We start from the raw sequence: 26,489 nt of genomic DNA on the forward strand, positions 1-26,489 counted from the left end.
CCTCTTCTCCTACAGATCATTAATACCTTTCTTGTTTTATACTGCTGAGCTTGGAATTTATGTTTTGGGGGATGAAACACAAAGTTCTCGTTAAAGTCCAAACATTCAAATTAGGACAATTAAGTTTCTTTTATTGTTATTTAGCAGGTTATGCAACCTCTCCTCACGACAAATAACTTCTATCTGAACTCCGAAGGAGGGTGGAGGGAGGAAGTCAAACCTTTTGTCTTCTGCATGCTGCATCATACTCCAGAGTATCTGTTGGGTATTTATCTATGGAGACATACCTCAATGAATGTCAAGGACTAATAAATATTAGGGTGGTGTGCTTGCTTAAGCTTTGGCACTTGGTTACCGAGTCAAATCTCAATGAGCCGTTCAGCCTGCCAATCCTATTTCTTGCGCAAAAATAAAATTTGCACTAGTCTACGATGTAGGTCAGAGGAAAAAATTCATTAGGAGGAAAACAACATCTGAATTTTCCAGTTTGAAGTATCAACAGGAATTTGTATGGAAAAAAAAAATCACATCCTTGTAATGTTTCTTAAAAAAGGAAGGAAAGAAAACCCCAGAAACATTTTGCTACATGAAGAACCCTACTTGTAGCAACAATAAGGAACATTGGATATACAAGGATTGAAAATTTTATCTTTTTTTCATCAGTATGACTGAACAGATGTTTGGAAGAGTTACTCTTGCATAAAATGCCTAATGGGAGATATGTAAAAAGAGCATGTAGTTGTAGAAAATACTACTACTACCAAAGAAAAACCTGCTTTGAAAGCCTCTCCATGTTATCACTTTGTCATTCCATACACATTCCAGACACAAAAAAGGTAGATTAAAAGAAATTATCTAGCTGATCAGACAAACTTATTTGTTTAAAGAAAAGCAAAACAATTTGCATGGGGCTGTATCATGCAAAGTCTAAATACAGACTGCCAGTGAGTTAAAAGGGTAAATATTGCAATTTCTAGGAGCAAATATTGTAGTTTCTGGGAGTGAGATGGAAAAAAAACCCAACCAAAACAAACCCAACCCATGTTAAAATTTAAACATCTCAGGGCTGTAAGATGTAGCGTACTAAATTTTTAATTTAAAGTGGGCAGATTCATTAGGAAAGCCTGACAGTGGTCTCATCTGACTGTCTATGTGTCTGAACATAGTGGAAAAGATGAAAGCAGAGGGCTCTGTCCCCAGCTACACAACCTTTTGAGCTTGCAACACAAAGATCTGGAATGAAAATTGCAGTTATATCTAGGACTGTTGACAATCAACCTCACTTTTCAGTTTCCCTTCTTCCTTCTCAAACAATTTCCCGAGTAGTTTTAAATACGTACTTCCATTTAATTGTTCCATTCCTGCAGCACATTTGTTTGTGCTGGTTCCTATTATTCGGATCAGCCAGTATTTCTTTCATGATTCAAACTGCAATCGAACACCCCTCTCTCCAAAGAAATCCAAAGTAATATTGACTTGACCTTCCATCAACTGCACAGACTCCGCATCTTTCAGTGGATGAAAGGCTTCCCCTGACAGCATAAGGATTCATACTCATTTTGTTTTCCAGATGACTTACATGCTTCCTTCCTTTGCCAAAAGCAAGGAAAGGCGAAGGAATTGCATCTAAAGGAGGGAATATCAGGCAAAAGTGGTTGAAAATCTCGTATGCTGCCTCTCAAATTAAGATTCAACCAGTTGGTCTTCAGAGTTGCTTTTTACATTACAAAAGAGTTTAAAAAAAAAAAGTGCCTTTTTTTTTTTTCTTAAAAAAGTATATTTTTATTTGAGCCACAGGAGAGCCCAGGCATCGAAGCCAGCTCAGGCTGTGCCTCACAAACTTATCAAGAATTTCAGATGGCTTCTTTGGTACTTTGCTGCAGAGACCATGCAGGACATGCCCAGAAGAATGACCCAACCCCATCCAGCCCAGACTGAGACACTCAGCTGCCCAAAACTGCTCATCTGCAACAAGATCCGTTACCAGCAATTACACTTTTCTCAGTCTTGCATGGCAGAGGGAGAGGGACTGATTCTTGTTGCAGCTTCAGGAAGAGCTGAGCAAGATGCAGCTACCCAAGAAATAATTTGACCAGGATTAAGCCTCTCCCCACTGTACCCCTTTCTCCTTGGATCAAACACAGCTGTTGTTGGCCACACTGCAGCAATTTTCAGTCTTGTCTGAACAACAGGACATCCAGTTTGCTTCACTGACCCTACCTGCTTAGCGAGGAAGGGGCAGGGATGGCATCACCCTCAGACCCTAACCCTACCATCACTACTTGCGGTACTTTGTGCATTGATGTAATCCCGCAGCCTCACAGCACTGTGACCAAACTTTGCTCTGGGTGACCACTACATATTTCACAACCAAGCGAAAGGAGATAAGGCTTTATTTCTGCCATTTCCAATCCCCCTGCAAAAGCCTGATACAATCAAATTGCTTTAATCCAACTGATGCTGAACTCAAGCTATCACCCACCAATACCTAACAAGAGAGCAGAGACTCCCATCCCCCTATTCTTTTTATGCCTGCCAGCAAGAAGACAGATTTATTTCTTTAGGATTAGAATTTTGCTATTGGAATGACTGGATATACCAGTACTGTTGCAACAAATCAGCATAAACCATAATCTTGTTACAAGGCTATGGGACAGATTAAGCCACTGAAAAATCCAGTTTGTTCCAAGACAAGCTTTTCTCTAGCTGCACATACACAGAGACAGCATCTCAGCCAGTCTTCAAAAAAACCTGTTTGACCTACTGCAGGGAAGAGGAGCACAAATATTTTAAATAAACACTAAGTGGAATTCTGGTGCCACTGCCACTGATGGTAAATGCTCTGCTGACTTTAGCAATCTCACAGTTTGAACCTTGGCATCTTGCTTTCTTTACATTCATAAGAAAACTAGTTAAAAAAAAAAAAAGAAAGAAGAGTAACAACACAGATTTCATTGAGCTTTGTTTGTGTTTGTTTCAAGCCTTCAGAACAAACATCCCAGAATGAGAAACCTTACTTTTTATGAACTCAAGCCAAACAAGGCAAAACACATCTTTCAACACAGACTGCTCTCCACCCCCACAAAGGGGGAAAAAAACCACTCAGTACAACAACATCTTAACATTTGCATTCCAAAACACAGTAACTTTCTGCTGCTATCATAATTACTCTTCTTATTAATGCAGATGTAACTGCAGATTTGCTGTATCCTCACGGTGGATTTAGCTGTAAGATTGATCCAACAGAACAGTCAATCACCATGGTTACTCACAAACCACCCTAGAAAGTCTCAGCAATTCTTTAAACTACTCCCATACCCTGAAACATGTTGAATGGTGCCAATTATTTATCATAGTATCTTATATTTGAAGAAAAAAAAAAGTAAAAAAAAATAATTTTAGAATCATTCATTTAACTGAAATTCTTATGGAAGAAAGATTTCTAGTTTTGAAGTCACATAAGATCACAAATCTGAAGCATTAATAAGAGTAAAGAATGCCAAGTTTAACTACACTAAAAGTGATCGCAGGTTAAAAATACTGAGAAGGAGAAAGCTGCGTAACTTTTCATTGCATGCAAGAGAGGTTCCAGCCTAGCTAGTGTTACCACAGATAGGGAAAGAAAGGAATTTTTAATGTCAGTCTCACGTTTAGTTTATTTTCCATTTTGAATTCTCATGGCCAAAGTGTGTGTGTGTGGGGAATATTTAAAATATTTATTTGCCCTTTGCAATAAAGGCACCGGGTTTGGAAATGAGGAATCCAAAGTATAGCTTTCATAAGCAGTCTGATAGGTATGAATAAGGAGAATGACAGCACTACCTGACCAAAAGAAAAGCACAGCTGTAATGAGACTTCTCAGCAGCCTGCTGCCATCTAAATCAGCTCTTTTAAATACTTCATTAAGAGAGATGAGGTTTTCTTTCATTAGAGGCAAGCATTCCTCGTGCTAGAAAGCTCCTGCTCAGATGCATCTATAAACATTGTGAGGTCCACTGGAGGATACACTTCCAAGTGCCTGTTTAACATCAGGTGCCTAATTGGAGAAGCTTAATACTTAGAGGTGGGAGATCAGCATTCAGCATTGCACTTCATGCTTTTACCAGCTTCCTATTTATTTCCAAGCACAGCTACAGAACAGTTGCTTTAATTGATAAAACTGAAGGCAGCTGCACACCTTAGCTGCTGCAGAAGGCATCTCCCACCACGTGCGATGGTTGGGAGTCTGGTCAGGGAAGTCTGTCTAAAGCTCCCCAGATTCAGGATGCCAATGAAGAAAACTTGAACCCTACCAACCTTGTGGATTTAAGACATAGAATTTGATTCTAGATTGCCCTGGCAGACAGAAAAGCAGCCTATTCATTCAGACATTTCCTGGGCACAGCATGAGAGCCGGGGAGCTCTCATTGATAGTTATTTATAATTAGATGATATTTTGAAATAGTATCCAAATAAACATGCTCAGTTCTCTCATTATATATCTCAAGTCCTAAAGAGAGACTATGCTGCTTTGTGTTGCACAGCAGTGATCCCTGGTTGAACTTGGGGCATCTCAGACAAGCTCCCAATTAAAAATAAAGCAGCCCAAATGCAGGAGCCCAAATGCTCAAGCATAGTTTTCTTTGGCTTTGAAAGAACTCATCATTACACTTTAATTTGCCTCTGATTTTTTTTTCTTTTTTTTTTTTTTTTTTTTTTTTTGCAGTCTGGGTTAAGGATGGAATAAAAACAGCTGGAAGCGAGCAAAAGTTCAGCTCTGCTCTGAAGTCGGGTTGCCACCTGGCTGCTTGCCCAGTGGCCTGGCCCATTTCCCCCTGCTCCCGGAGACCGTGCAGGCACTAATTAATCGTGCACACACAGCACCCACTTGTTGGGGCTGCCATTGCCTTTGCATTTTAGCTATGTCCATCCTACCCCTCCTGCTCAACCTGGAAAAATTCAAATATCACTAAAAAGAGGGTAATGCCTCTTCAAACACGGGCTGACCGCATACACGCACAGAAATTTTGGATGTTCAACTGTAATTAGGCACCGGTTTGGTTACCTCCTGGTACAGTGAGAGTATCTGAGCAATATGGGAATACTAACAAGAGGAATGCAATCAAACCTGCACCTAATTATTTTCTAATCAAGAACAGTCCTAATCCTGAATGCAATTTATTTCCGTTGTTTCAGAGAAATCCACACTTAAACTGCAAGGTATAAGAAGAATGGCTTTGTTTTTAATAAAACATAAGGGATAAGTGAATAACATCCCTTTGATAATATTTTTATCATCTTAACAAGGCACAAAAGGAAGAAAACAAAACCCCTCCTGCGAAGAGGAAAGCTTCTACTCTTGGTGAGCAGCATGCAGAACACAGAGTGAAGAAAAGCCCATCATGCCTCACTCTCCCTTTGAGGGCACATTTATCTTCGCCCACAGGCCATTTGGCCTTCAGATATTTTGTTACATATTGACAGGAAGCCAAATGATATTTGACAACGCAACCCATAGAACAGGCAAAAAGAAATGATCTTTTCCTCCAGCTTGCCCTATACGCAGCTGCGGTGCTGTCGCAGCTCTGCTGTGTTTTTGTCTACAGCCACATCCTGGGCTTGCTGACTGCAGGAACACACATGTGTAACTAGTCACATTTTGTATTTGCATCACCTCTCTGAGTCACATACGAACTGATGCTTTCTATATTTTCCCGCTACGAGTATAACGTAGCTTCACATTCGGAGGTGAAGACAGAAAAAAATTACTACCATAGTGAAATTACATAAATACAACTCAGATAAGATCTTAGATATTGCCCAATATGCGTGGTTATGGCCCCCTTCAAAGAGGGAAAGGGGCATTTTGACCTTTCACTAAACAGAAGCCTGAACAAAACTGTTAAGAAAGAAGCAGGAATAATTTAATGGTTTTGAAAACCAGTCTTCCAACAAGAATACACACATAAGATTCTCCTGCTGGCTAGTCACGTCGTGTAACAAATGGACAAGGATTGCTATTATTCTTACAAACACACAGCATCTCCACCCACTTTCTGTAACTCAAGCAAGCAGCCAGAGCTGGCTGACAAACGGAAGCACTACATGCAAAGCCTACCAATTCACCTTTGAGTCCTGCCAGCAAAACTCCCTTTGTACTGAAGTTAAACCAAACACCATGTCAACAGCGAAGTGCAGGACTCCACAGAGGAAGATCCCACGTTATCTGCGCTGATATAAACCACCTCTCTGCGGCGAACCTCAGAACACCTGTCTCCTTCCAACAGCAAGGAGTTGCAGGTCCAATTCCTGGTCTCCGTGACCAGAAACTTTAAAGTCTCTGGGAAGTGTCTGGAACAACTTTCCCCACTTGCTTGCTCACCTCTGGTAGCACATACACAAGCTGTCACTCCTGGTACACGCACAGCCAAACACCATGCTGCTGTCTGGCCCAAGAAACACACCCATTTCTTTCAAGTTGAGGGAAAAGACGAGGACATTTCGTCAGAGTTTGCACAGGAGCTGTAAGAAGCTGGAGGACAGGATGAGAACAGAGCAGCAGCAATGCTGGAAGAGGTGAAAGGAAGGACTATCCTATATGTATCCTATATCCTTCTATGATAAGGTGACCCACTTAGTGGATGAGGGAAAAGCTGTGGATGTTATCTACTTGGATTTTTGCAAAGCTTTTGACACTGTTTCCCACAGCATTCTCCTGGAGAAACTGGCTGCTCATGGCCTGGACAGGTGTACTCTTCGCTGGGTAAAAAACTGGCTGGATGGCCGTGCCCAGAGAGTGGTGGTAAATGGAGTTAAATCCAGTTGGTGTCCAGTCACAAGTGGTGTCCCCCAGGGCTCGGTGCTGGGGCCAGTTCTCTTTAATATCTTTATCAATGATCTGGATGAAGGGATCGAATGCACCCTCAGTAAGTTCGCAGATGACACTAAACTGGGCGGGCGTGTTGATCTGCTTGAGGGTAGGTTGGCTCTGCAGAGGAATCTGGACAGGCTGGACCGATGGGCTGAGACCAATGGTATGAGGTTCAACAAGGCCAAATGCCGGGTCCTGCACTTGGGTCACAACAACCCCATGCAGCGCTACAGGATTGGGGCAGAGTGGCTTGAAAGCAGCACGGCAGAAAAGGACCTGGGGGTGTTGGTTGACAGCCAGCTGAATATGAGCCAGCAGTGTGCCCAGGTGGCCAAGAAGGCCAACAGCATCCTGTCCTGTATCAGGAATAGTGTGGTGAGCCGGACTAGGGAAGTGATCGTCCCCCTGTACTCGGCACTGGTGAGGCCCCACCTCGAGTACTGCGTTCAGTTTTGGGCCCCTCACTTCAAGAGGGACATTGAGGTGTTGAAGCGTGTCCAGAGAAGGGCTACAAAGCTGGTGAGGGGTCTGGAGGACAAACCTTATGAAGAACGACTGAGGGAGCTGGGGTTGTTTAGCCTGGAGAAGAGAAGGCTGAGGGGAGACCTTATCACCCTCTACAACTACCTGAAAGGAGGTTGTAGGGAGATGGGGGCTGACCTCTTCTCCCTGGTGACAAGTGATAGGACGAGAGGAAACAGGTTCAAGTTACGTCAGGGGAGGTTTAGATTAGATATTAGGAAACATTTTTTCACTGAAAGGGTTATTAAACATTGGAATAGGCTGCCCAGGGAGGTGGTGGATTCACCATCCCTGGAGGTGTTTAAAAAAAGGGTAGACATGGTACTTAGGGACGTGGTTTAGAAGTGGCTTTTGTCAGGGTAGGTTAAAGGTTGGACTTGATGATCTTGAAGGTCCCGTCCAACCTCAGCAATTCTATGATTCTATGACTATCCTATCTGAAAGCAAGAAAGGGTAACAGAAAGAAGCTCCTTGCACTGTTCCGTCCTGCTGCTGCTAGGCAGTACTGGGTATTTTTACCTTACAGCGACCTTGGAAATGATTGCAGATAACTTGCAACACCTACCGGAAGCCCACAGGTGCAGGGCAGTAGGCTGGGGGGATGGACTGAATGACACAGACTGGAGCCAAGGGCCCCTTGAATCCAACCATGCCCCGAAGGGACCCACTGAAAGATGTAACAGGAAAGCTGGGCAAGAAGAAAAGATCTATGCACGTGTGCCTTCCCTCCCACCCCAGGATAAAAAGTTCCCTTCATCTTCCCACCCCAGTCTTCCCTCTTTCATGTCCAAAATGGTGAGGTGCCAGGAAGGAACAAGCATAGTCAGTGCTTGCTTTTAGTGGGGCAAATAAGTAAAATTGCCAGTTGGAACAACACCACCAACAAAAAAAACTGCAAACAGAAAAACAAACCCATGGGAGGGGGTATCTGAGCATTTGTGGATTACTTTGAAATAGGTCCTGGAAATAATTCGGTAAATAAGTATTTAGACTGTATGACTCTTACAAACCCAGCTGCGACCATGCTGTTTCAGTCCAGCAGCTCAGCTGGCTTCAGCCACAGCAGCACAACAAGGGGGGGACACTAGGATAAGGACAGTGGGCACAATTTTTAAATGACTGCTTAGGGTACACATAGGGACCTTCCTCCGACTGTAAGGAGAAACTCCCCAGCTTCCTCATCACCACCACTTTGCCGAAAGGTTCCCCTGCTCATTTCACAAATAGGATTGCAGCATGTTATGCCCCATCCCTGAAAGTGTTCAAGGCCAGGCTGGATGGGGCTTTGAGCAGCCTGGTCTAGTGGGAGGTGTCCCTGCCAATGGCAGGGGGGTTTGAACTAGATGATCTTCAAGGTCCCTTCTACCTTGAACCATTCTATGATTCTGTGTTGTGTTTTACATAATATTTACATTTCAGTCACTAAGGTTAAGCCCTGGCATGAGGCAATTCCAGTATCTGCTTCATCAGGTTGAGTTCTCTGGCGTCTTCTAGCCTCTGAGACCGTATTTAAATCTTTATCCTTGGTTCTCCTCAGGAGCCCAGCAACATCCTCACAGGCCAAGGAAACACGCACGAGTCCGAGTTGTCTGTGATTACAACCTGCATCTGTTATAACATCAGGAAAGAAAAAGCCAACAAACAAAAAGGGTACTTTCAAACAATTTTGCATTTCCCAAAGGTTTGCACCTCCAGAAAGCTCGAAGAGACCTTCCCTGCCACCAGATTTGCTACTTTTCACGGTAAAATCACCACCCCCTCCTCTGCTGAGAGCACACCAGCTCCTGCCCTGGCACAGGCACGCTGCGGCCCCCAGCACGGGGCTCCCCAAGCCCCCCTGAACCCACAGCTCCAGAGGCTCATCTGTAACCTCTATAACATCTCTATGCTCGTTTCTCCCACATATAGCCAGCCACTGCGGCAGCTGTTGGTGTTAATGGCTTGTATGAGCTAAATGCAGTTACCTCTTTCCCCCCTTCCCTCCCTGACAGACACTCCACCGACTTCTTTCTTAAGGCCAAGTTTCTGATGATTCCTTTGCACAAACTGGAAGCCAAAGCAAACTAGGACAAGGATGCTGGACTCCATACCCTCCCCACCGCCAGGAAGATGTTTCTACCCCCCCGGCATGCAGCAACAAGCTTGACAGGGCCATACCCCACGCAGCAGCAGCAGAGGAGATGGAGACGGAACAGCTATTGTTGCTGATGCCCCAGCCAAGCGTGCAGGTGCCCAGCAAAGCTGCGATATTAGCAGTTTTATGGCAAAATGCACACTGCCACAGGGACTGCAAAGCAGACGTGGCCCCGATCCTCAGCAAAGACACACTCTTCAATCTGCTCACACACCACCATTTTACATTTCTGTGCTAGGGCCTCAGATCAGCAGATCTGTCTTACCGGTGGAGGTGCACTGAAGTTAGCGCCACAAGCTTTTCATACTGTAAGTGGTATGAAAATCGCAGACCGCAAACGCTACTTTGTAAAACTCGTTCCAAAGGGAAGCAAAAATTTCAGACTTGAAATATTGGCTCACTGGGTTTTATGAAGGTTGGTTTTGAGTCATATGCAATCCACATTAAGATGATGAATATTTTCCTATAGGGGAGAGACTTAAGCTTCCCTAATCCAACCAACTTGTTACTCCTAATGCCAAAAGGAAATACAGCAACACCCATGCCCTTCACTGCTGACAAACCACCACTGGAATGACTGGAACATGCTGTAGTTCTTCCCACAACTTCCATCGAATGCTGGAGCACCAGACCCTGCTGTCCAATACCCTCCAGCACTTTGTCTTGGCATGCTCCCTGGAGTTCCTTTGCAGGGCTATTACAGGGAGCGCCAATTCACGTAATCACCGAAGCCAGGAACACCTAGTCCCAGAACAGTACTTACAGACAAAGCATAAAACAACAAAACCCTTCTTTCCTATGCTAGACTTGTACCATTCCTTACTACCGTACCTTGCAACAGCAGCACGTGATTCATCACATCACATTTGTTTCAAGATTAAGGGTTTTACTAACTGTTCAGGACACCTTAATTCCTTTGATTTTATGTATATCTTGTGCCTTATCTGAAAGCTAGGTGCAATTTAAATGGAGGAAAGAAAAAAAAAAAAGAAAAAAGCCAAGCCACTAAGTTTTCTCCAGGACTTTATCCATGTATTTAAAGTTAGAACACTTGAATTCCAGTTAAGAAAAGACTAATGGTGTTTCACCTTCCAATACCCGAACTACAGAATTATCCAGGAGGAGTGTGTCCAGGTATCTACACAAAGGTTTCACCTAACGGAGTCAAAACTTTAGAAACCGAAACAAAGAGCTACAAGTTTTACACCTTGCATGGCAGAAAAGAATATGAGCATTTATTAAGTATGTAGGAAATAAGAGCAAGACAACTATTCTGCGTCTTAGCAGCCCTACCACACTACCAAGGGTCCAGAGGAGTGCAACTGTTATACTGGTTAAAGAACACGCAGTAGACACTGTTGTACATTAAATCACTGCCAAACATGAAAGCACCTCATAGTAATCACGGATTTTTAGGTGTAAAACAGGTATGCTGCCGAACTCTTCTTCTGCCTCACTGTAAGCCTGTGCTACTCCTGGGAATAGGTGTTGCCAAGTTACTGGCCTCCATCTCCAGGAGGGCACTATAATCTTCACAGACACCGTTCAGCAGCTGCAGATTTTAAATGAATTAAAAGCTTTTTTACTAAAATGTCTCTGGAACACATCTCTGCCACCAAGGGAAAAGAAAGAAAAAAACAACCAACCAAAACAAAAACCCAGGAGCAGTGGTTAGTGGCAACCTGTCAATTGTTTTTTTTCATTCAATTGTCTTGATGGAAACAGCAGACCACAAGGTAAAGGAGGAAAGAAGAGGAAGCAAGGAGGAGATGCTGCTGAGATTATACTTTAATGGCAGAACACACGGTATAAACAGTTCGGGTTTCAAAGCCGTTCAGCATGTAAGGAAGAAACCAAGACACGTGGATACAGCGTATCTTGAGGATTTTTGACTTTGAATCAGAGACACTTGCCTTTCTGCCCAATAGATGAGAATTGTCACCTACCACACCGCAGCACACAGCCGGCCGCACCTAGAGCGGGGAATCAGATCACGGCCACTGCCCAGGGTCTGAGCATTTCTGAAACCTCTTTCTTGGTCCGCTCGAAAGCTTTGCCCTACCCCCACATGATTCCTTTTAAAGATTTATTCAATAGCAGACTACTGAGACACGCTGCACTAGCTTCTCGAAAGAAGGAGGTCATTCAAGACAATTAAAGCGGATAGCAGCATTCAGCCCTTAAAAGAATAAGTGTCTTTGTAGTTTCAAAGTACTGTTCAGCTGCACAGATAACCTACATTTGTGGAGCGATGCAATACGAAATTTTCATTATGTACACAGTCACACTTCTATTGAGTACGATGTTCTTTGACAAGCTGCGAGGGTGCTCAGTTTCCAGATATATGGAACCAGAATAAGCCCTACAGTAATGTGCTGCAGAGAACAATAGTCCCCCGAACATGACCAGGGTAGACAGACGTCACCGTGAAAAGTTTTGAAATAGGAGAGGAAAGAGAACCTGAAATAAAATACTTAAGTAAATAAAATCTCATCATCCCCAGGAGCAACAGCAGCACAAACTCAATACTCACCCACTGCTGATATTCACAGGAGTTCACTCATGGGTAAGAAAGAGGAAATCACTCTTTAAATTTTCTACCTATTTTATAGATTTTTCCTTCCTTTATAGCCACTAAATGTGTCATTTCATCTTAACAGCAACCACACATTTACAGTGGATAGAGATGAATTTCCTTTGGAGTCCAAGTGGCTCATTGCAATCCATGGTCTCCCTTCCAGAAAAGTTCAGCACGGTTTCTTCACCATGCACAGTCGGGAATCACTTCTCTGTGAGTCGAGGACAAGCGCCACTATGTTTGATTCCAAGAGCACCAGTTTCCATGACATATTTTTTATCTTTTTTTTTTTGGAGCATGTATAAATATGTTTATCCCTTGTAAAAAAAAAAAAAAAGAAAAGAAATAAAATCAGAGGACTACATGCCCTCTTAATCCCAGAAACTTTAGCCTTTATACCTAAGCTATGAATTTCTGTGAACTCTTCCTGTTCACACCCAGTCTGTGGGTGAAAATTACATACTAGCAAAGGCTGCTCTTTACTTGTGGAAACACAGCAAGAGCGGCTAGGGGAAAGGGAGTCCTGCTAAGAAAAAGAACAACAGACTCTTGGAGTTCAAAGGGAGCAGTAAGCTTATGAAGAAAAGCTCGGCCTGAAGGTCAGCTCTATGCAAAATAGTATTTTCTAGATCTCAATCTTGATATCATTTCTCCTTTACTCTCCAAAATTTTCCTTAGAAAAGTAATTACCAGAAATTTCAAGTCCTGAGATAGTGACGCACAACATCATTTCAGCATTAGCCACAAAATACAGTCGCAGCTTCGCTTTTAGCCTTTTCTAGTGATGACCTGAAGACAGGCAACCCAAGCCTCACGCGCATCCATGTTTTCTCAGAGACCGGCAACGCTCACCTTTTGCCCTGTTGCAACAACCACATTCTGATAAGATCTCTTTCTGCTCGGGGTTCCCAGAGCCAAACCTTTTCCCCACTGTACCCAACTCTCATGGTTTGGGCTGGGCTGGCCACTAAAATACACCTCAAACCAGGACACCACCCACAAGCCTCTGGGTATCACTGGGGTGGGATGCAGCTGTGACAAGGCAGATCAGGACAGCAAGGGGAGAGGACAAGAAAAACACCACACAAAGCTCACTCCTCTCTTGCTCTTTGAGTCTTGCTTCTTTTCATCTGAAACAGCCCACTCAGTGAATTCCACAGCGTGAGATACAGTCCATTCATTTTCTTTGGTATAATGTTTAGCACTCTTTTAGCAGTTTTGTATTTGAGTTATCCTCTAGAAATACTTAAGCTGTTACGTATGTTGGGAAAAAAAAACATAGAAAAAAACCAGTCGATTTCTCTCAAGAGGGAGTTTTTTTTTTTCCAGTCTATTTGTTCAATTAATATAACAATATTCACCAGCAAAATATTAAAACACGTGAACAGATTACAACAAACAAAACTTGACTTATGACTTAACAGCGTCCAAAAGCATAACCTGGAACACAACTAGACAGTCTTAAAATTTCATCTGAAAAAACAGAAGATTACTTATTTATCATTTCTAGATGGATAAGGTAGGCACAGTTGCCTAAATACTTCCAACTATATCTTGATGTAACGACAGATGACTTCCTCCCATTCCTCCTTTATCTCATACCATCAAGAAAACCCCTCCCTGCTTAGCAGAGGACCAAATTTGGTGTGCATAAATATTTCATAACTTCATCTTGTCAAGAAATCAAACTGAACTACTTAAGGGCATTCTTCCAGGAGCTGCACATCCAAACTCGAAGAATAAAACTGCATTCATCATAGCCATTCTCCCCCTTCAAACTGAAAGGCCTGAAGGTGAAGCAACAGTGAAAACCTGGAGATCTTGTGTGCGTATCATCTATGAACATTATATGAACATTATCCACCGAGTGCTAGATGCCATTAAGAAATCTAGAAACAATACAGTAAGGCTGGCATCTGCTGAAGAAAATACATCTCCAGCTTTTCAGTCCTCTCTACATCCTGGTCCTCCAGAAGAAAGAAATTCTGGCTTTCACAAAAACCTCACGATGACGGAAACAACAAGCCTAGAAACAACTCACTGCTACAGACAGAGAAGCCAACCATGAAATCAAAAGGTGACTGAAGACAGACATCTACAGGTGGTTTGATTTCCGACAGCACGAAACACATGCAGATTCCACTGATCTGGAGAGGAATTCAGCACCTGAAAAAGAGACGAGGCCATTTCTGCGCAACTGAACCCCAACCCACCAATGAGTATCTGCATCCTGATAGAACTGACACAACTTTGTTAGCAGAGGTAGCCTTAAACTTCCTGAGCATTGGATGACATACATTTGGATTGGACTCTGCATTTATTTTCTCTAGTACTGCATCAAGAAATTCTGACAGGGCTCCACTTGTCAGCTTTGCAAGAGAAGGACAGGGATGCAGAGCAACCACCCCGGGACAGCAGGTGCTCCTGTCATTTCACAGAATCATAGAATGGCCTAAGTTGGAAGGGACCTTTTAGATCATCTAGTCCAACCATCAACCTAACTCTGACAAAAGCCATCACTAAACCATATCTCTAAGCACTATGTCTACCCGTCTTTTAAATACCTCCAGGGATGGTGCCTCAACCACTTCCCTGGGCAGCCTGTTCCAATGCTTAATAACCCTTTCAGTGTAAAATTTTTTTTCCTAATATCCAGTCTAAACCTCCCCCAGCACAACTTGAGGCCATTTCCTTTTGTCCTATCGCCTGTTACTTGGGAGAAGAGACCGACCCCCATCTCTCTACAACCTCCTTTCAGGTAGTTGTAGAGAGCGATAAGGTCTCCCCTCAGCCTTCTCTTCTCAAGGCTAAACAACTCCAGGTCCCTCAGCTGCTCCTCATAAGACTTACTCTCCAGACCTCTCACCAACTTCCACAAATATCGCATGTTCCCCACTTTCCTCCTTCAGGACGCTACAGGCTGATTCATCGTTGCCTTCTCTTATTGCAAGACAAACTCCTTTGGAAATAGAAAAAGTGTTCTCTTTGTACCACCAAGAACATGGCATCTGTGTTCTTTATAAAATATTGATTTGTCTGCCATCTGTAGTCCCAGAAGTTAAAAGGTATGTCCATAAGAGTAGGTAAAAGCAGACCAAGGAGCTTTTGCCCATACACTGAACTGGCCAGACCTCACCCAGCTCCAGCCCAAAACCCTCAGGACAGTGCTATACGTGAGCCTGCCTCCCAGCAGGGTCCAGCATGGGGTTGAACCGTTACTCCCAGGACACCTACACCAACAGCTGCCTCCTGTCTGGCCACCTCAGGGCACAGGCAAAAGCACTCGGGTCTGTTTACATCCACTTGCCTGAGCAAATGCTTTAAGTGGGGAACATGGAACAAAAAAGCCTTTGCACAAGATCGGCAACATCTTCGTCTCCCCAACAATTACAGGATATTCCCATCACCAGGTCTGTCACAAAAAAAAATAAAAAAATAAAAAAAATTGCTTGCCTCAAACCCCATAAACTTTCTCTACCCACAAAGCTCTTTCAGGTCCCTTCCAATGAAGCTAGAGAAGAAGAGCAGGGAGATTGGGAAGTATAACACGCAGAGAGGGAAATTAGAAAGTCATCAATACATACATCCTGCTAAAGCCTGAATCACTGCCAGGAAGCTCAAGTAAATTGACAGCCTTAAGTGCAGTGACTGGAGGCCATCTTAGCTGGTTCTAGTGACAGAAGGTATTACCATGAGGAACTCTTTAACGTACCAGCCTTGCCGTTCTCACAGGACAAGATACATTCGACATTATGAAAACCAGCCAGCTGCAGTTAAAAAGGCAAAGAAGCTTTTCTTTAACCTGCTCCCGAGCACCAGCTCCAAGGAAGCCCTAAAAGGGATAGGAAAAATACTGCATAATCAAGGGACAAAGTCAAAAAAGCCCCGGCTTGAATCATCACTGGGTTATGGGAACTGCAGTTAAGTAATAAACCAATCCTGGTCTTGACCTGCACACCGGGGAGTAGCAGAGGGCGATGCCCATGCTCATTTTTAACTTTTCAAATCAATACAAAACTTTCTAAGAGAACTGTTCTATTACATCCTGTAAGTACAAGTTGACTCCATAAAATAAGGAATTAAAAAGCCCAGAAAATTTTCCTGATTCGAGACTCTCGAATCAGGATGTTCCTGATTCAGGATGTTTCCTGATTCAACCCTCTGCATTCCCTTAGAGACAGGGGACTTGGACAGTTTTCACGGAGCGACCACGCAATGCACACACACACTATTATAAAGCAGCTGTCTGAGCCTTTATAAAAAATTTCCCATATTTCCCCAGTTCTCTGTGCCGACACATTACTTTCTAAGACACGTACCTAGGAAAGGTAAAATGCTGCTGCCATAGCCATAGACTCGTTTCCTATTTCCTGGAGTAAACAGAAAGCTGCCAACTTGGAAACTGCAGGTGAGCACCCAAGCGAACAGCAATAAAAAGTTATCTGGAGGCTGTAAAGGCTTCTTACTTTCCTCCTCCTTTTACGGTCAGTGGCTTTTTTAGCCCGGCGCAACATTTGGGGTTTAGCCCACTTGGCTATTTAATATCCCTTCTTATTCGGCCCTTGGTGCGGCATCACCTCACCACACCACACAGCGCCGGGTCTCCAGCGCCGAAAATGCCCTTCCAGCATTTAACTGGAGACTGCGAGGACCTTTCTCAGGGGCTGGTGGCCAACAGGCTTCACCGAGCCCCCCCTGGACAGCAGATATTTTGATGCCAAGCGAGGCACGGACCCCGATGAGAGCCGAAGCCTCGCACCGACACCCGGTAAGGGCAGATGCCGGTGTTAAGGACCGCACGCAAAGTGCCGCGGGCGGCGGCGGGGCTCTGCGGCTCCCTCCAGGCGCCGGAGGAAAGGGGGGTGCCCCGCGGGGGTCCGGGAGCCGCCACCCCCCGCTCCGAGCCGCCACCCCCCGCCCGCCCCCCGCCGCCCCACGCACCGCTGTCCAGCCGGGCGATCTGGGGGAGCCGGTAGGTGCTGACGAGCAGGTCCAAGGGAACGGCCACCGCGCTCCACTTCACGTCCTTGAGGCTGCAGCCCAGCGGCGGGCCGGGGTCCATCTTCCCGGCCCGGGGAAAGGAGAGGGGAAGGGAGGGGAGCCAGACGGGCAGCGCCGGCGAGGAGGTGGGGGGCGGGGGGCGGAGGGAAGGAGCCCGGCTCAGCTCAGCGCCGGCCGCCCCGGGACATGCCGGGCTAGGCAGAAGGGGAGGCCCGCCGGGCTGCTGCGGCTGCTGCTGCTGCTGCTGCTCCCGCCGCCCCCCGGGACCGGCTGGGGCCGCCCGCCGCCGCGCCTGGCCCAGGAAGCGCCATCCCAGCACTGACTAATCAACAGGGTGCGAGCAACGCCTGCGCAGCTGCCGCTCCTCCCCGCGCCGAAAAGGAAAGTGCCGGGCTCCCTGCCCGCCCGCCCGCCGGGGACCGCCGCCGCCGAGCCCGTCCCTCTCACTCCACCCTCCGACCGCTCGCCCGCCCTGCAGCTCGCCCGCCCGCTCGCCGCGCAGGGCCCCGCCGGGGGGAGCCGTCGGGCGGCCCCGCCGGGGTGTGTCCCTCCGCGATCCGCCGCGGGTGGGGTGAGGTGGGATGAGGGGACGGGAGAGGTTCTGGGGTCTCTGCCCGGGGCGGGGAGGGAGGAGCGGGGTTTACAGGTGCTGGCGCCCCGCAAAGAGGCGGCGGGGACCCACCTGCCCCCCGCCTTCGCGTTTGCAGCCGTTAACATCGTTTCTCGCAGCGATGTTTGAGGGAGCAGGATGCGGCGCGTCTTCTCGCTATTTAATTTAGCATAGGAACTTTGGGAAATTCATCCTACCTCAAAAAGAAACAACAAACCACAACCCCTCAATTAGACGGCAACTTTGATTATATATCTTTTATTGTAGTTTTCACCTGTGAACCACGGATGGCTATTTAAAGTATGAAGAGTAGTGCATAGAAGTTGGAGGGAAAAATATTATTTCTACCATTGTTACTTCACATACCAGTATTACATATATTGCGTATTCGAGGGTCTTCAGACCACGGGAAGAATTTAAAATCAACTGCTAGTTCTCTTTTCAAAGTGGCTTATGTGATTAGGTTGATGGCTGGCCTAGATGATCTGAAAGGACCCTTCCAACCTAGGCAATTATTCTATGATCTTCGTGAGATATTTTGTTATCATTTTTTATCCATTTTTTATCTCCAGACTGCTAGACTGCAGAAACTCTGGGAAATTAAACCAGAAAAACGAACTCCTGGGTGGTTGCGCTGTTCTGTGCCTAAGTTTATTTTACTCACTTCTGTGTCAAAACTGTTTATTTTATCGCTGTCAACTTGGCTACATTTAAGGCTGTACTGTCGACTGGAAACATACAAAGTTGCCTCGCAGTGATGTGTAAAATGCCTGGAAACATCCACAGCTAACGCGTCTCTCCAGGCGCCGTATCTTCGGCAGCATCTGAGGCTGCTGGGGATGGCCGAGCTCGGGGAAGAGCTGCTGTCGCACGAAGAGCTCTCCTCCATCTTCGGCGGCGTCTGAGGCTGCTGGGGAGGTCTGAGTTCGGGCAAAAGCTCTCCTGCCGCTCGCCCTCCCTCGCTGCGTGCCTCCCTAACTGCTGGTGCCAGCAGCACCGCGGGCACGAGGAGGGCTGAGACAGACACCCTCTTGTTCTGCTCTGCTGCAAACAGAGGCCGGGACTTGATCCCTCCCCTCCAAGAGGAAACAAAGACCGTGGAAGCCAGTCGGCACAGAGGATTACAAAAAACCCACGTTGTCTCGCTTTAAATGGGTCTGGGTCGGTTTGAACCTCATCCCGACATGGGTCCGTGCTTTAGCTACGCAGTTTGGCACTGTGATTTCCCAGCGCTATGAAAAACCTTCGTCCTCTACACTCACTCCTGTTACATCCCACCTACCGGAACGGTTAGCTTTAAAAATATGACGCTGGATTTTTTTCAAAGTAGCTTCCCTTCTACAAAGTTCACCACATGCTTTGAAGGACGTAAGTGAATTAAGCTATTGAAGTGCAAAGTGATGTAATAGCGAAGAGCAGCGTTATTGTTGAAATAGGGAAAGCAAAAGCACAGTTTTAACTCATTCAGGTTTGATGAGGTTATTGGGTGCAGTGCATAAGGCAAAGCAGATCAGGTCAGACTGGGATTCAGCAGGACTTGAAGCACTAGTCTGTCAAGAATTGTATTTAAACACTGTCTTGGGCACTATTAATTCCAGGATAGATGCTGTCTCACCGAGTATGCTTCTCTCAGACATCATGCACTTCTGCTGTCTGGGAAGAAATGCGTCTTTCACACAGAAATAGTTACTGCTGATTTTTCTTTAAAGATCTTTTTCATTCTTCAGATGGTTTTAGATCTCCTACGGCTTTTAAGTCTGTCTTCACATAACTTTGTGTTCTCTCCAACCAGCGCAACCCCAGCCCGCTCTTACCCGTCCTACTGGAACAAGATGCATTTTTTAACAATGTAACTTTGAGATACTATCTAAATTTCATTCACTTATTTCCAGGCAAAGAGACATCATAAAGCTCACTAGTATTTAAATGTCTCGCTGGAGCTCTTAGAGTGACTTTGTTACTTGTCCTAACCATACTATAGCTCAACATCCTTGAAATATACTCTAATATTACCTACACGGTATTCAAATCACCAGCACATACGAATCTCATGCGATTTCTTGTTTTAACAGCACCTTAGGTATAATTAACACTTTAGATACAATAATTTCTCTGATGTCTAGCAACGCCTTAGTCCTTTAGTGTGATCTCTCTCCAACCGGGGCAAAATGCTACGGAAGCCATCAGGCCTGGAGAGGAGCCCTGTGAGCAGATCCACCTCAGGACCAAGGCCGCGGTCACACATCTTCTCAGTTTTTGTGTATGTGCCTTTCAGGCGGCGTTGAGAGACAGTCTTTATGTATCAGCAGCAAATTGTCGCCATAAAACCGTAAGCAGTGGCAGGAGGAGGACTCGGAGTAATTCCTGAAATTATTCTTAAATGCATTTTGAATTGACTTTCATGTTGATTTCACAACACATTTATGCAGCAGGCCGTAAAATCTCTAGTATATGTTTATTCCATTGCCAATAAAATGATATTTTAAAGCATTTCAGATCATCATCAGTTCATATCTATGCTAACATTTGAAATAGAGCCGTTCAGAAGAAACTGGTTGTAGTATGAATCTGGTAATGTGCTTTACACTGTAGTATACATATACCAAATAAAACTCTGAAACTTACACAGTTAGGTTTCATGTGAAGCCATCATAATCAGCATTTCTTTAAAAACCCCCATGGATTTGCATTCCTTCTTCCTCCATGTGATTTGCCTTTATATCGAAGGCCTGATTTTCATAATAAATATTTACAAGTCCAATGGGAAACAACAGGAGATGCAGTGATCGTTCCAGAACCGGATCCTGAACACCCACCTTTCTCTGGGGCGAGGGGGAGAGGGGAAAGAGAACGATGCATCTGGTAGAGTTGGCGTCTGTGCATCTCACGTTTTGAAAGAGAACTCTATTCCTGTCTTACTGCCAAAACCCAAGCAACCTTTGCTCATGCAGGGTATTCTAAAGAGATCTGAGTGTCTGGTGTGAACGTTCACCTTTTGTCTTCTATTTCACGGTAAGAGGTGTCCTGCTTTTTCCAGAAATCCCTTATTTAACCTTTATTTATATCTAAAAATGCCATCTGTGGGAATTCATGCAATACCATGGAGTATGTATGGACAAAACCAGAAAAATAAGGTCCCAAAATGTTAGAAAACTGGATTTAAATGATAGCAAGGATGTCACAAAAGGTGCATAGTGAGAAGACCAAGGAAAAAAATAGTCTGTTATTCCACAGAGGGGGGAATCTATTTAATCCTCACCTAAAGACTGGTGATGCTGAGACGCCAGTATCCTTAATGTCTTTTTTAACTTCAGTCTTCAATTTAAGAAGGCAGATGTGATTTCACTACTAGCACCACTGACAAAAGTCTAAGAGCTTAGACTAGAAAAATGAAGAATTAAGACTCCAAAATACTTAGATAAGTTAAAGATTTTTGGATAGACTGGACCTGATGAAACTCCCTTAGGGTTCAAGCGATGCTAGAGCTGCAACTGATCATCTCCAAGAATCAACAGAGAACAAGTGTGGTTCCAGAAAACTCAAAATAGATTGCATCTTTCTCAAAAGGTGGAAGGAAAGAGCTCTACAAACCGGCTAGCTGAATTTCTACTCAAAAAGAAAAAGATTTCAACAGGTAATCCAACCATTTGCAAGAATCTAGAAAGTAAAGATACAAGAAGTAACAGCATGGGTTTGCCAGTAACAAATAATACTGGATCAATCTAATCTACTTCTATCAGATGGTAAACAGGCTTTGAGGACAGGGTAGAAAGAACGAGGATCACAGGGTTTCATGTAATGGGCTCTTAACTGAAAAAAAATATGGTCTAGACAAGTACATAAAGTATATAAGTGCAAAATTATTTGGAAATAATTATTACCCCCAAGCTGAAAGGATACATTGACCAGGATTTCACTGAGATCTGTCTTGGATCCAGAACTGTTCAGTAGTTTCAACATCTTTGATGACTGAACAGAGTACACTTATTCTCATTTGGGGACCATATCTACAGGGAGAGGCTCCAACTATGCTGGAGCACAGCATTACGATTCAGAAGGATCTTGGCAGATCGGAGAAACTGAAATGCCACCGAGTAAGGAGAAACAGAAGGTTCTACACATACAAAGGAACAGTCAACTGCACAAGTACGTACCAGGATAAAAAAGCAGTTCTTCAGAAAAGAGATTACGGATCACGAGCAGTGCTAGGCTATCTTGCATTGTGCTGATACTGGAATGCATAAATAGGAGTATCACAAATATGACAATGAAGAAATCCTTTTAATCTATCCAGCTGTTATTATTTAAACTGGAATTGTCTGCTCAGTTTTCAGGTCTACACTCCAGAATAGCTGAGAACCAACTCAAAAATATCAAGAGGAGAGAGACAAAAATGGCAAAGGATTCTGAAAACCCAAACTACAAGGGAAGGTAGAAGGCACAGGAGTTTTCTGGCCTGAAGAGAAGAGAGAGGGCAGGCAGAGGCATTCACTTACGTCAAGAGGAAAGGGAAAACCTGCTTTCCATGTGTAGCAGTTAGGTTAGGTATTAGGAAACTTCCTGCTTGCCAAACAGGCAAGTAAGGAGTGTACAGCCACTCCAAAGTGCCGTGAAATCTCCATCATTGCAAGTGTCTAAACACCTTCCTGCAGTACAGCAGGGACAGCCAATCTGAGGCTGAGATACGACGAGGACCTAGCCAGCCTCTCCAAATCCTTTCCTTCTTCCTCTGCTGTGGTTGTAATTAAGGCAGGGATTATCCTTTGTTCCTTGTTTTGAGATTTTGCTCTCAATGCCAGCTTAAGTGACTGGCCATGACAAGTACTCTCAGGAGCAGCTGTAAACATGTGTCCCTTCCCATCCTTTGGCACCCCTTCTGCTAGCCAACTAAATGGCCTGGTGGCACAGTAACCTGGCAGGATGCTTAGGCACATTAGGTCCCATGTGCTTCAGAAAGCATTTTCCAGTGGAGCCCATTGTCTCAGTACCCAATTTAATAATAATTTGATATTACGAAAATCTGTAAACAGCCCTCAAAAAGGAAGCAGCCATATTTCAGGAGAGTAGTGACATCCCAGAACAATAAGCCAGTGGAGTTAGTAGTTATTCTGGACGGGCTGGGATAGCTCACAACACAATTTTGCACAGTAGTATTATTCATTCACAAATGGTGATAAAACAATTAAATTTAATAATCAGCAAGAACCACATCTCCCAGGCAAAAAAAAATAATAATAAAAAGACATAATCACCACAACTCTTCAACCTTCACAACTTGTGTTTGCTTTGTGCGTGTCCTGCAGGTTTGATTTCTGTTCCCTTTGCTTTTGATTAAAGAAACTGGCATCCTGATTCTGCCCCCATTTAAATTTAAATAAAATCTGATATCCTCCACTGAAATTAAAGATTTTACATGCCAGTATAAAAGAGACCTAAATGAGCAGAATCAGATACCTGATGTATTTATACTTTTAAGAAAATAATATAAATACCTCATAACATCAAACAAGCACCGCATACCCTTTTAATATTGTGATCATTTACAACAAAAGAAACATTTGAAAATGCAGGTATGCTGCTAACACCTGCATGAATTATTTTATAGAACGATAAAAGTTTATATGAGCAAGATAATTATTACTGGGTGCATTCTGTTGTTCCGTGTTTTCTTCCTTCCAAGGAAGGTTCAGCAACATACTCATCATCTTGTATATGGCTTATTCTTTTCTCTCAGCCCTCACCTTTGCAGTCTCCCTGTTCAAGGGTATTCAAGTAACACACATTTTTCAGAAATGGATATAAAAGAATCAAAGCCAAAAATTCCCAGGAAATTATCTTAGGGGACTGCAGTAAATACCAGCTACTTAAAGGGATGTTATGTGGGGGACACCATAAATGATTTCGTATATCAGAAGGTTGGTTGCCTGTGTGATGATGTCAATGTTCATTGCATTACAAATCTGGTATAAATAACACAGAAAAAAAAGTCAAGGTAAATTACTTTTTTTTTTTTTAATAAGAGAAAATTAGTACGCTTAGATTTCATTTCTGCAAACATTTGTATGCAAATGCAGTCATCCTGTGATGCATCTAATAATTCCAAAGTCAGATAATTGTTTTAACTTCACATTAAAACTATGAAAATATAATATAAACATATCAAAACATTTGGCAACAAAGTTGGTGTAATACAAAGGATGCCTAAATTCTGTGTTTTGGGATTACAGGCTCACTTTAAAAATCCTGTATATTCCTTTGCAATAGTTAATATTTTCTGAAGAGAAAACAGAATAAGAAACAGTATTTCAGAACGCACAGCAGGTTCTCTTCTTACTTTCATTTAGAGCCACAACATCTAAGTCATATAATACACAGGATTTCTGTAAAGCAAACAAAAGCAAACACTTAATTAAGATAACTAGAACACAACAGTCAAAAAGCTTGAATTTTCACATATTTTAATATGTAAAGATTTGGTGGGGTCACTGGATATATTTTTCCTTTGAATATTTAATTAAAAGATTGAAGGTTTCTAATAAATTACATGGAGACTGATGCCCATGCAAGTCCCAGCTTGGTTGATTCACATTCTTTAGCTGCCTCAAACACCTCTCCTAACTGAAGGTGACAGATGATAGAAAGTGTCTTTTGAGGAGACACTACAGACCATATGAACCGATCCTGTAAATCTTTACTCACATGAATTGTTCTAGATGTACAGGTTCTTCTGCTGACTTCATCAATTTTCACTAATTTGCAGTTAAGTATACTAATCTTTGAAGCATTGAGCATGGGGTGCAAAAATCCAGTTGAAAGGAATAAGGAAATACAGAACATCAGTACCCATTAAAAAATGCACAGGCTATTAATTGTTGTAAAAGACGTTAACTTGTTTTGTGAAATTCACTAGAATTATCTATTTTCTTGCCTTTATTTAATAACCATGAATACCCCTAAAGGGAAACAACTCAGGTTTTATCAAGATAAATTATCAAAATAGCACTCCACCCTTGTAAAACATTTATGTACTGATTGCAAAAGTAGATTAAAAAAAAAAAAAAAAATCAGCAAAACCAGGACTCTTCCTTTCAGCAATAAACTCAACTAGATAATTAGCGCTGACCAGAGAAACAATCAAACCCAGTTGTGCAATACAGTACATGTTGCAATCTTGTACTCCAGAACTATGAACACTGAACCCTGAACTCAGGCACAAAGACGTAGAGAACATTGTCACAAGCCTAGGAAAAAAAATGCCCTAACTTACCTACTTGCCATTTTCCCGCCTGCTTCTTGGCAGGTTTACTAAATACGTAATGATACACAGAGAAGTAAGCACAACCACTGGATTCACCACATTCCTCTCTCAAACCAAACCCAAAAGCCATAAACAATCATTTCTGACAATAAAGAGAAGCTTCCGGAGAGGACAGCTATCTAAGCTGGAATTCATGAAATTCAAAGCACAGGAAAAAAAAATAGAGGGAAAAAAAGGCATCATGTAGTACAATGCCAATCATGATTCAGAATCAAGAACTTAAGATATACAATGTCAACGGGTAGTTGAACTTTGACTACATGCAGAAAGGTTCACCTAAAATTACTCACATGAATCAAAACGAGGGGAAAACAAAAGGTTCTTCCATGTTACAACAAGCCTTACGCCTCTTTGGCTGAGGATATTTAACACTACCTAAAATTCTGGAGAAGACACATGAAATTTATTTCCTTTTCCCTTCTGTAGCCATAGTTTTAGCTCTTCCAGCGTGCTGGCTGCCCTGCACCAGGGACATCCCCAAGAGGAGGGTGGCTTAGCCCATTCCTCCCGCGAGCTGCAGGGACCCAGGGAGGCTTCCACAGTGCACGCTGCTGAGGTAGAAGGTGAAACACCTGGAAAGGGCTCAGAAGTGATTGGCAGGAGTAGAGGGCAGGAAAGGTATCGTAGCATCTAAACCTCAGGATGGATGCAGAAGCTGCCATCAATAACATTATTAACACTTATTGTTTTGACTCTAGTGCACAGGAAGACTGTGACTTACTGATTTGAGGAATTACTTGTCATTAGTCACATATAAATCATGTGTGAAGAAATACAGCATGTGCACTTTTACTTGGTTTTTTGTTTGACTGACAAGTACCAACAGACATTAACACTTTTATTACCCTTGAGAGTTCACATAAATTCCACCATGCAGCTTCATAACTTCTGATTTAATTTTTTTACACAGCTGTGTAAGGTGCTTGAGTACAGGCATTAGCCATTATGATTTGTGCTAGGTGGAGACAGTATTTGATAGTCTTCAAGCGTAGACAGTAAATGTAAAGTACAAACACCTTTTTAAAAGAGGGAGCAAAGCAGAATCAAAAGTACACAAGCATAACCTTGTCATCTCAAGGACCAAGACACCGCACTCTGGTTTAGGGATAAGATTCTGAGGTGAGGGAAAGAAGCTTTGGAAAATAATGGTACAGTAAGAAATTTAAATTCACTCTACTGAGATCAAGAAATAACACTGAGCATTGATAATTGTGAACATAAACTAAGTAGGTTTTGTTTCACCCCTGCTTTTTCTTCATGAGAAAAATATTCAGTTTAAGTAGTAGAAGAGTTCTAGAAAAATCCCTCTTTGAACAATTTCAGAATTCAGGTTTCACTTATTTAACTTTAGAGGAAACAGCTAATTTGTAATTGTTGCAGGTTCCATCTAACTCCATGCTTTCAGTTGGAGGGGAGAAACTTGCATGTTCCTTAGCAAATAAGCTGAAGATGCTTATTTGCAAATATTTTACAATT

At 43.5% G+C, this 26,489-nt stretch overlaps 2 protein-coding genes across 5 annotated transcripts in view; both read right to left on the reverse strand.

Annotated features, from left to right (window-relative positions):
• Positions 1–17,460, reverse strand: part of GAREM1 (GRB2 associated regulator of MAPK1 subtype 1) — a 107,223-nt gene extending 89,763 nt beyond the window's left edge. Inside the window, exons 1-3 of one of the 3 annotated variants that reach the window (XM_074576927.1) lie at positions 12,775–12,850; positions 12,040–12,401; positions 8,785–8,980 (exon numbers count right to left, since the gene is read on the reverse strand). Coding sequence is in view for 1 of the 3 variants with exons in the window: in XM_074576926.1 (XP_074433027.1) it covers positions 17,026–17,146 (121 nt within the window). In the remaining 2 variants the exon portion in view is untranslated. Of the gene's footprint in view, positions 1–8,784; positions 8,981–12,039; positions 12,402–12,774; positions 12,851–17,025 lie in introns of those variants that run through there. The other 2 variants (XM_074576926.1, XM_074576929.1) reach the window with 2 other exon arrangements.
• A 5,404-nt stretch (positions 17,461–22,864) lies between these two features.
• LOC141739515 (ras-related protein Rab-10-like) overlaps positions 22,865–26,489 on the reverse strand; it is a 31,430-nt gene continuing 27,805 nt past the window's right edge. Inside the window, exon 6 of one of the 2 annotated variants that reach the window (XM_074576917.1) lies at positions 22,865–24,075. In XM_074576917.1, the coding sequence (XP_074433018.1) occupies positions 24,001–24,075 (75 nt within the window). In that variant the 3' untranslated portion in view covers positions 22,865–24,000. The remainder of the gene's footprint in view (positions 24,076–26,489) is intronic. The other variant, XM_074576918.1, reaches the window with a different exon arrangement.

The sequence above is a fragment of the Larus michahellis genome, chromosome 2 (genome assembly GCF_964199755.1).
Source record: "Larus michahellis chromosome 2, bLarMic1.1, whole genome shotgun sequence".
In the NCBI taxonomy this organism is placed as follows: Eukaryota; Metazoa; Chordata; class Aves; order Charadriiformes; family Laridae; genus Larus; species Larus michahellis.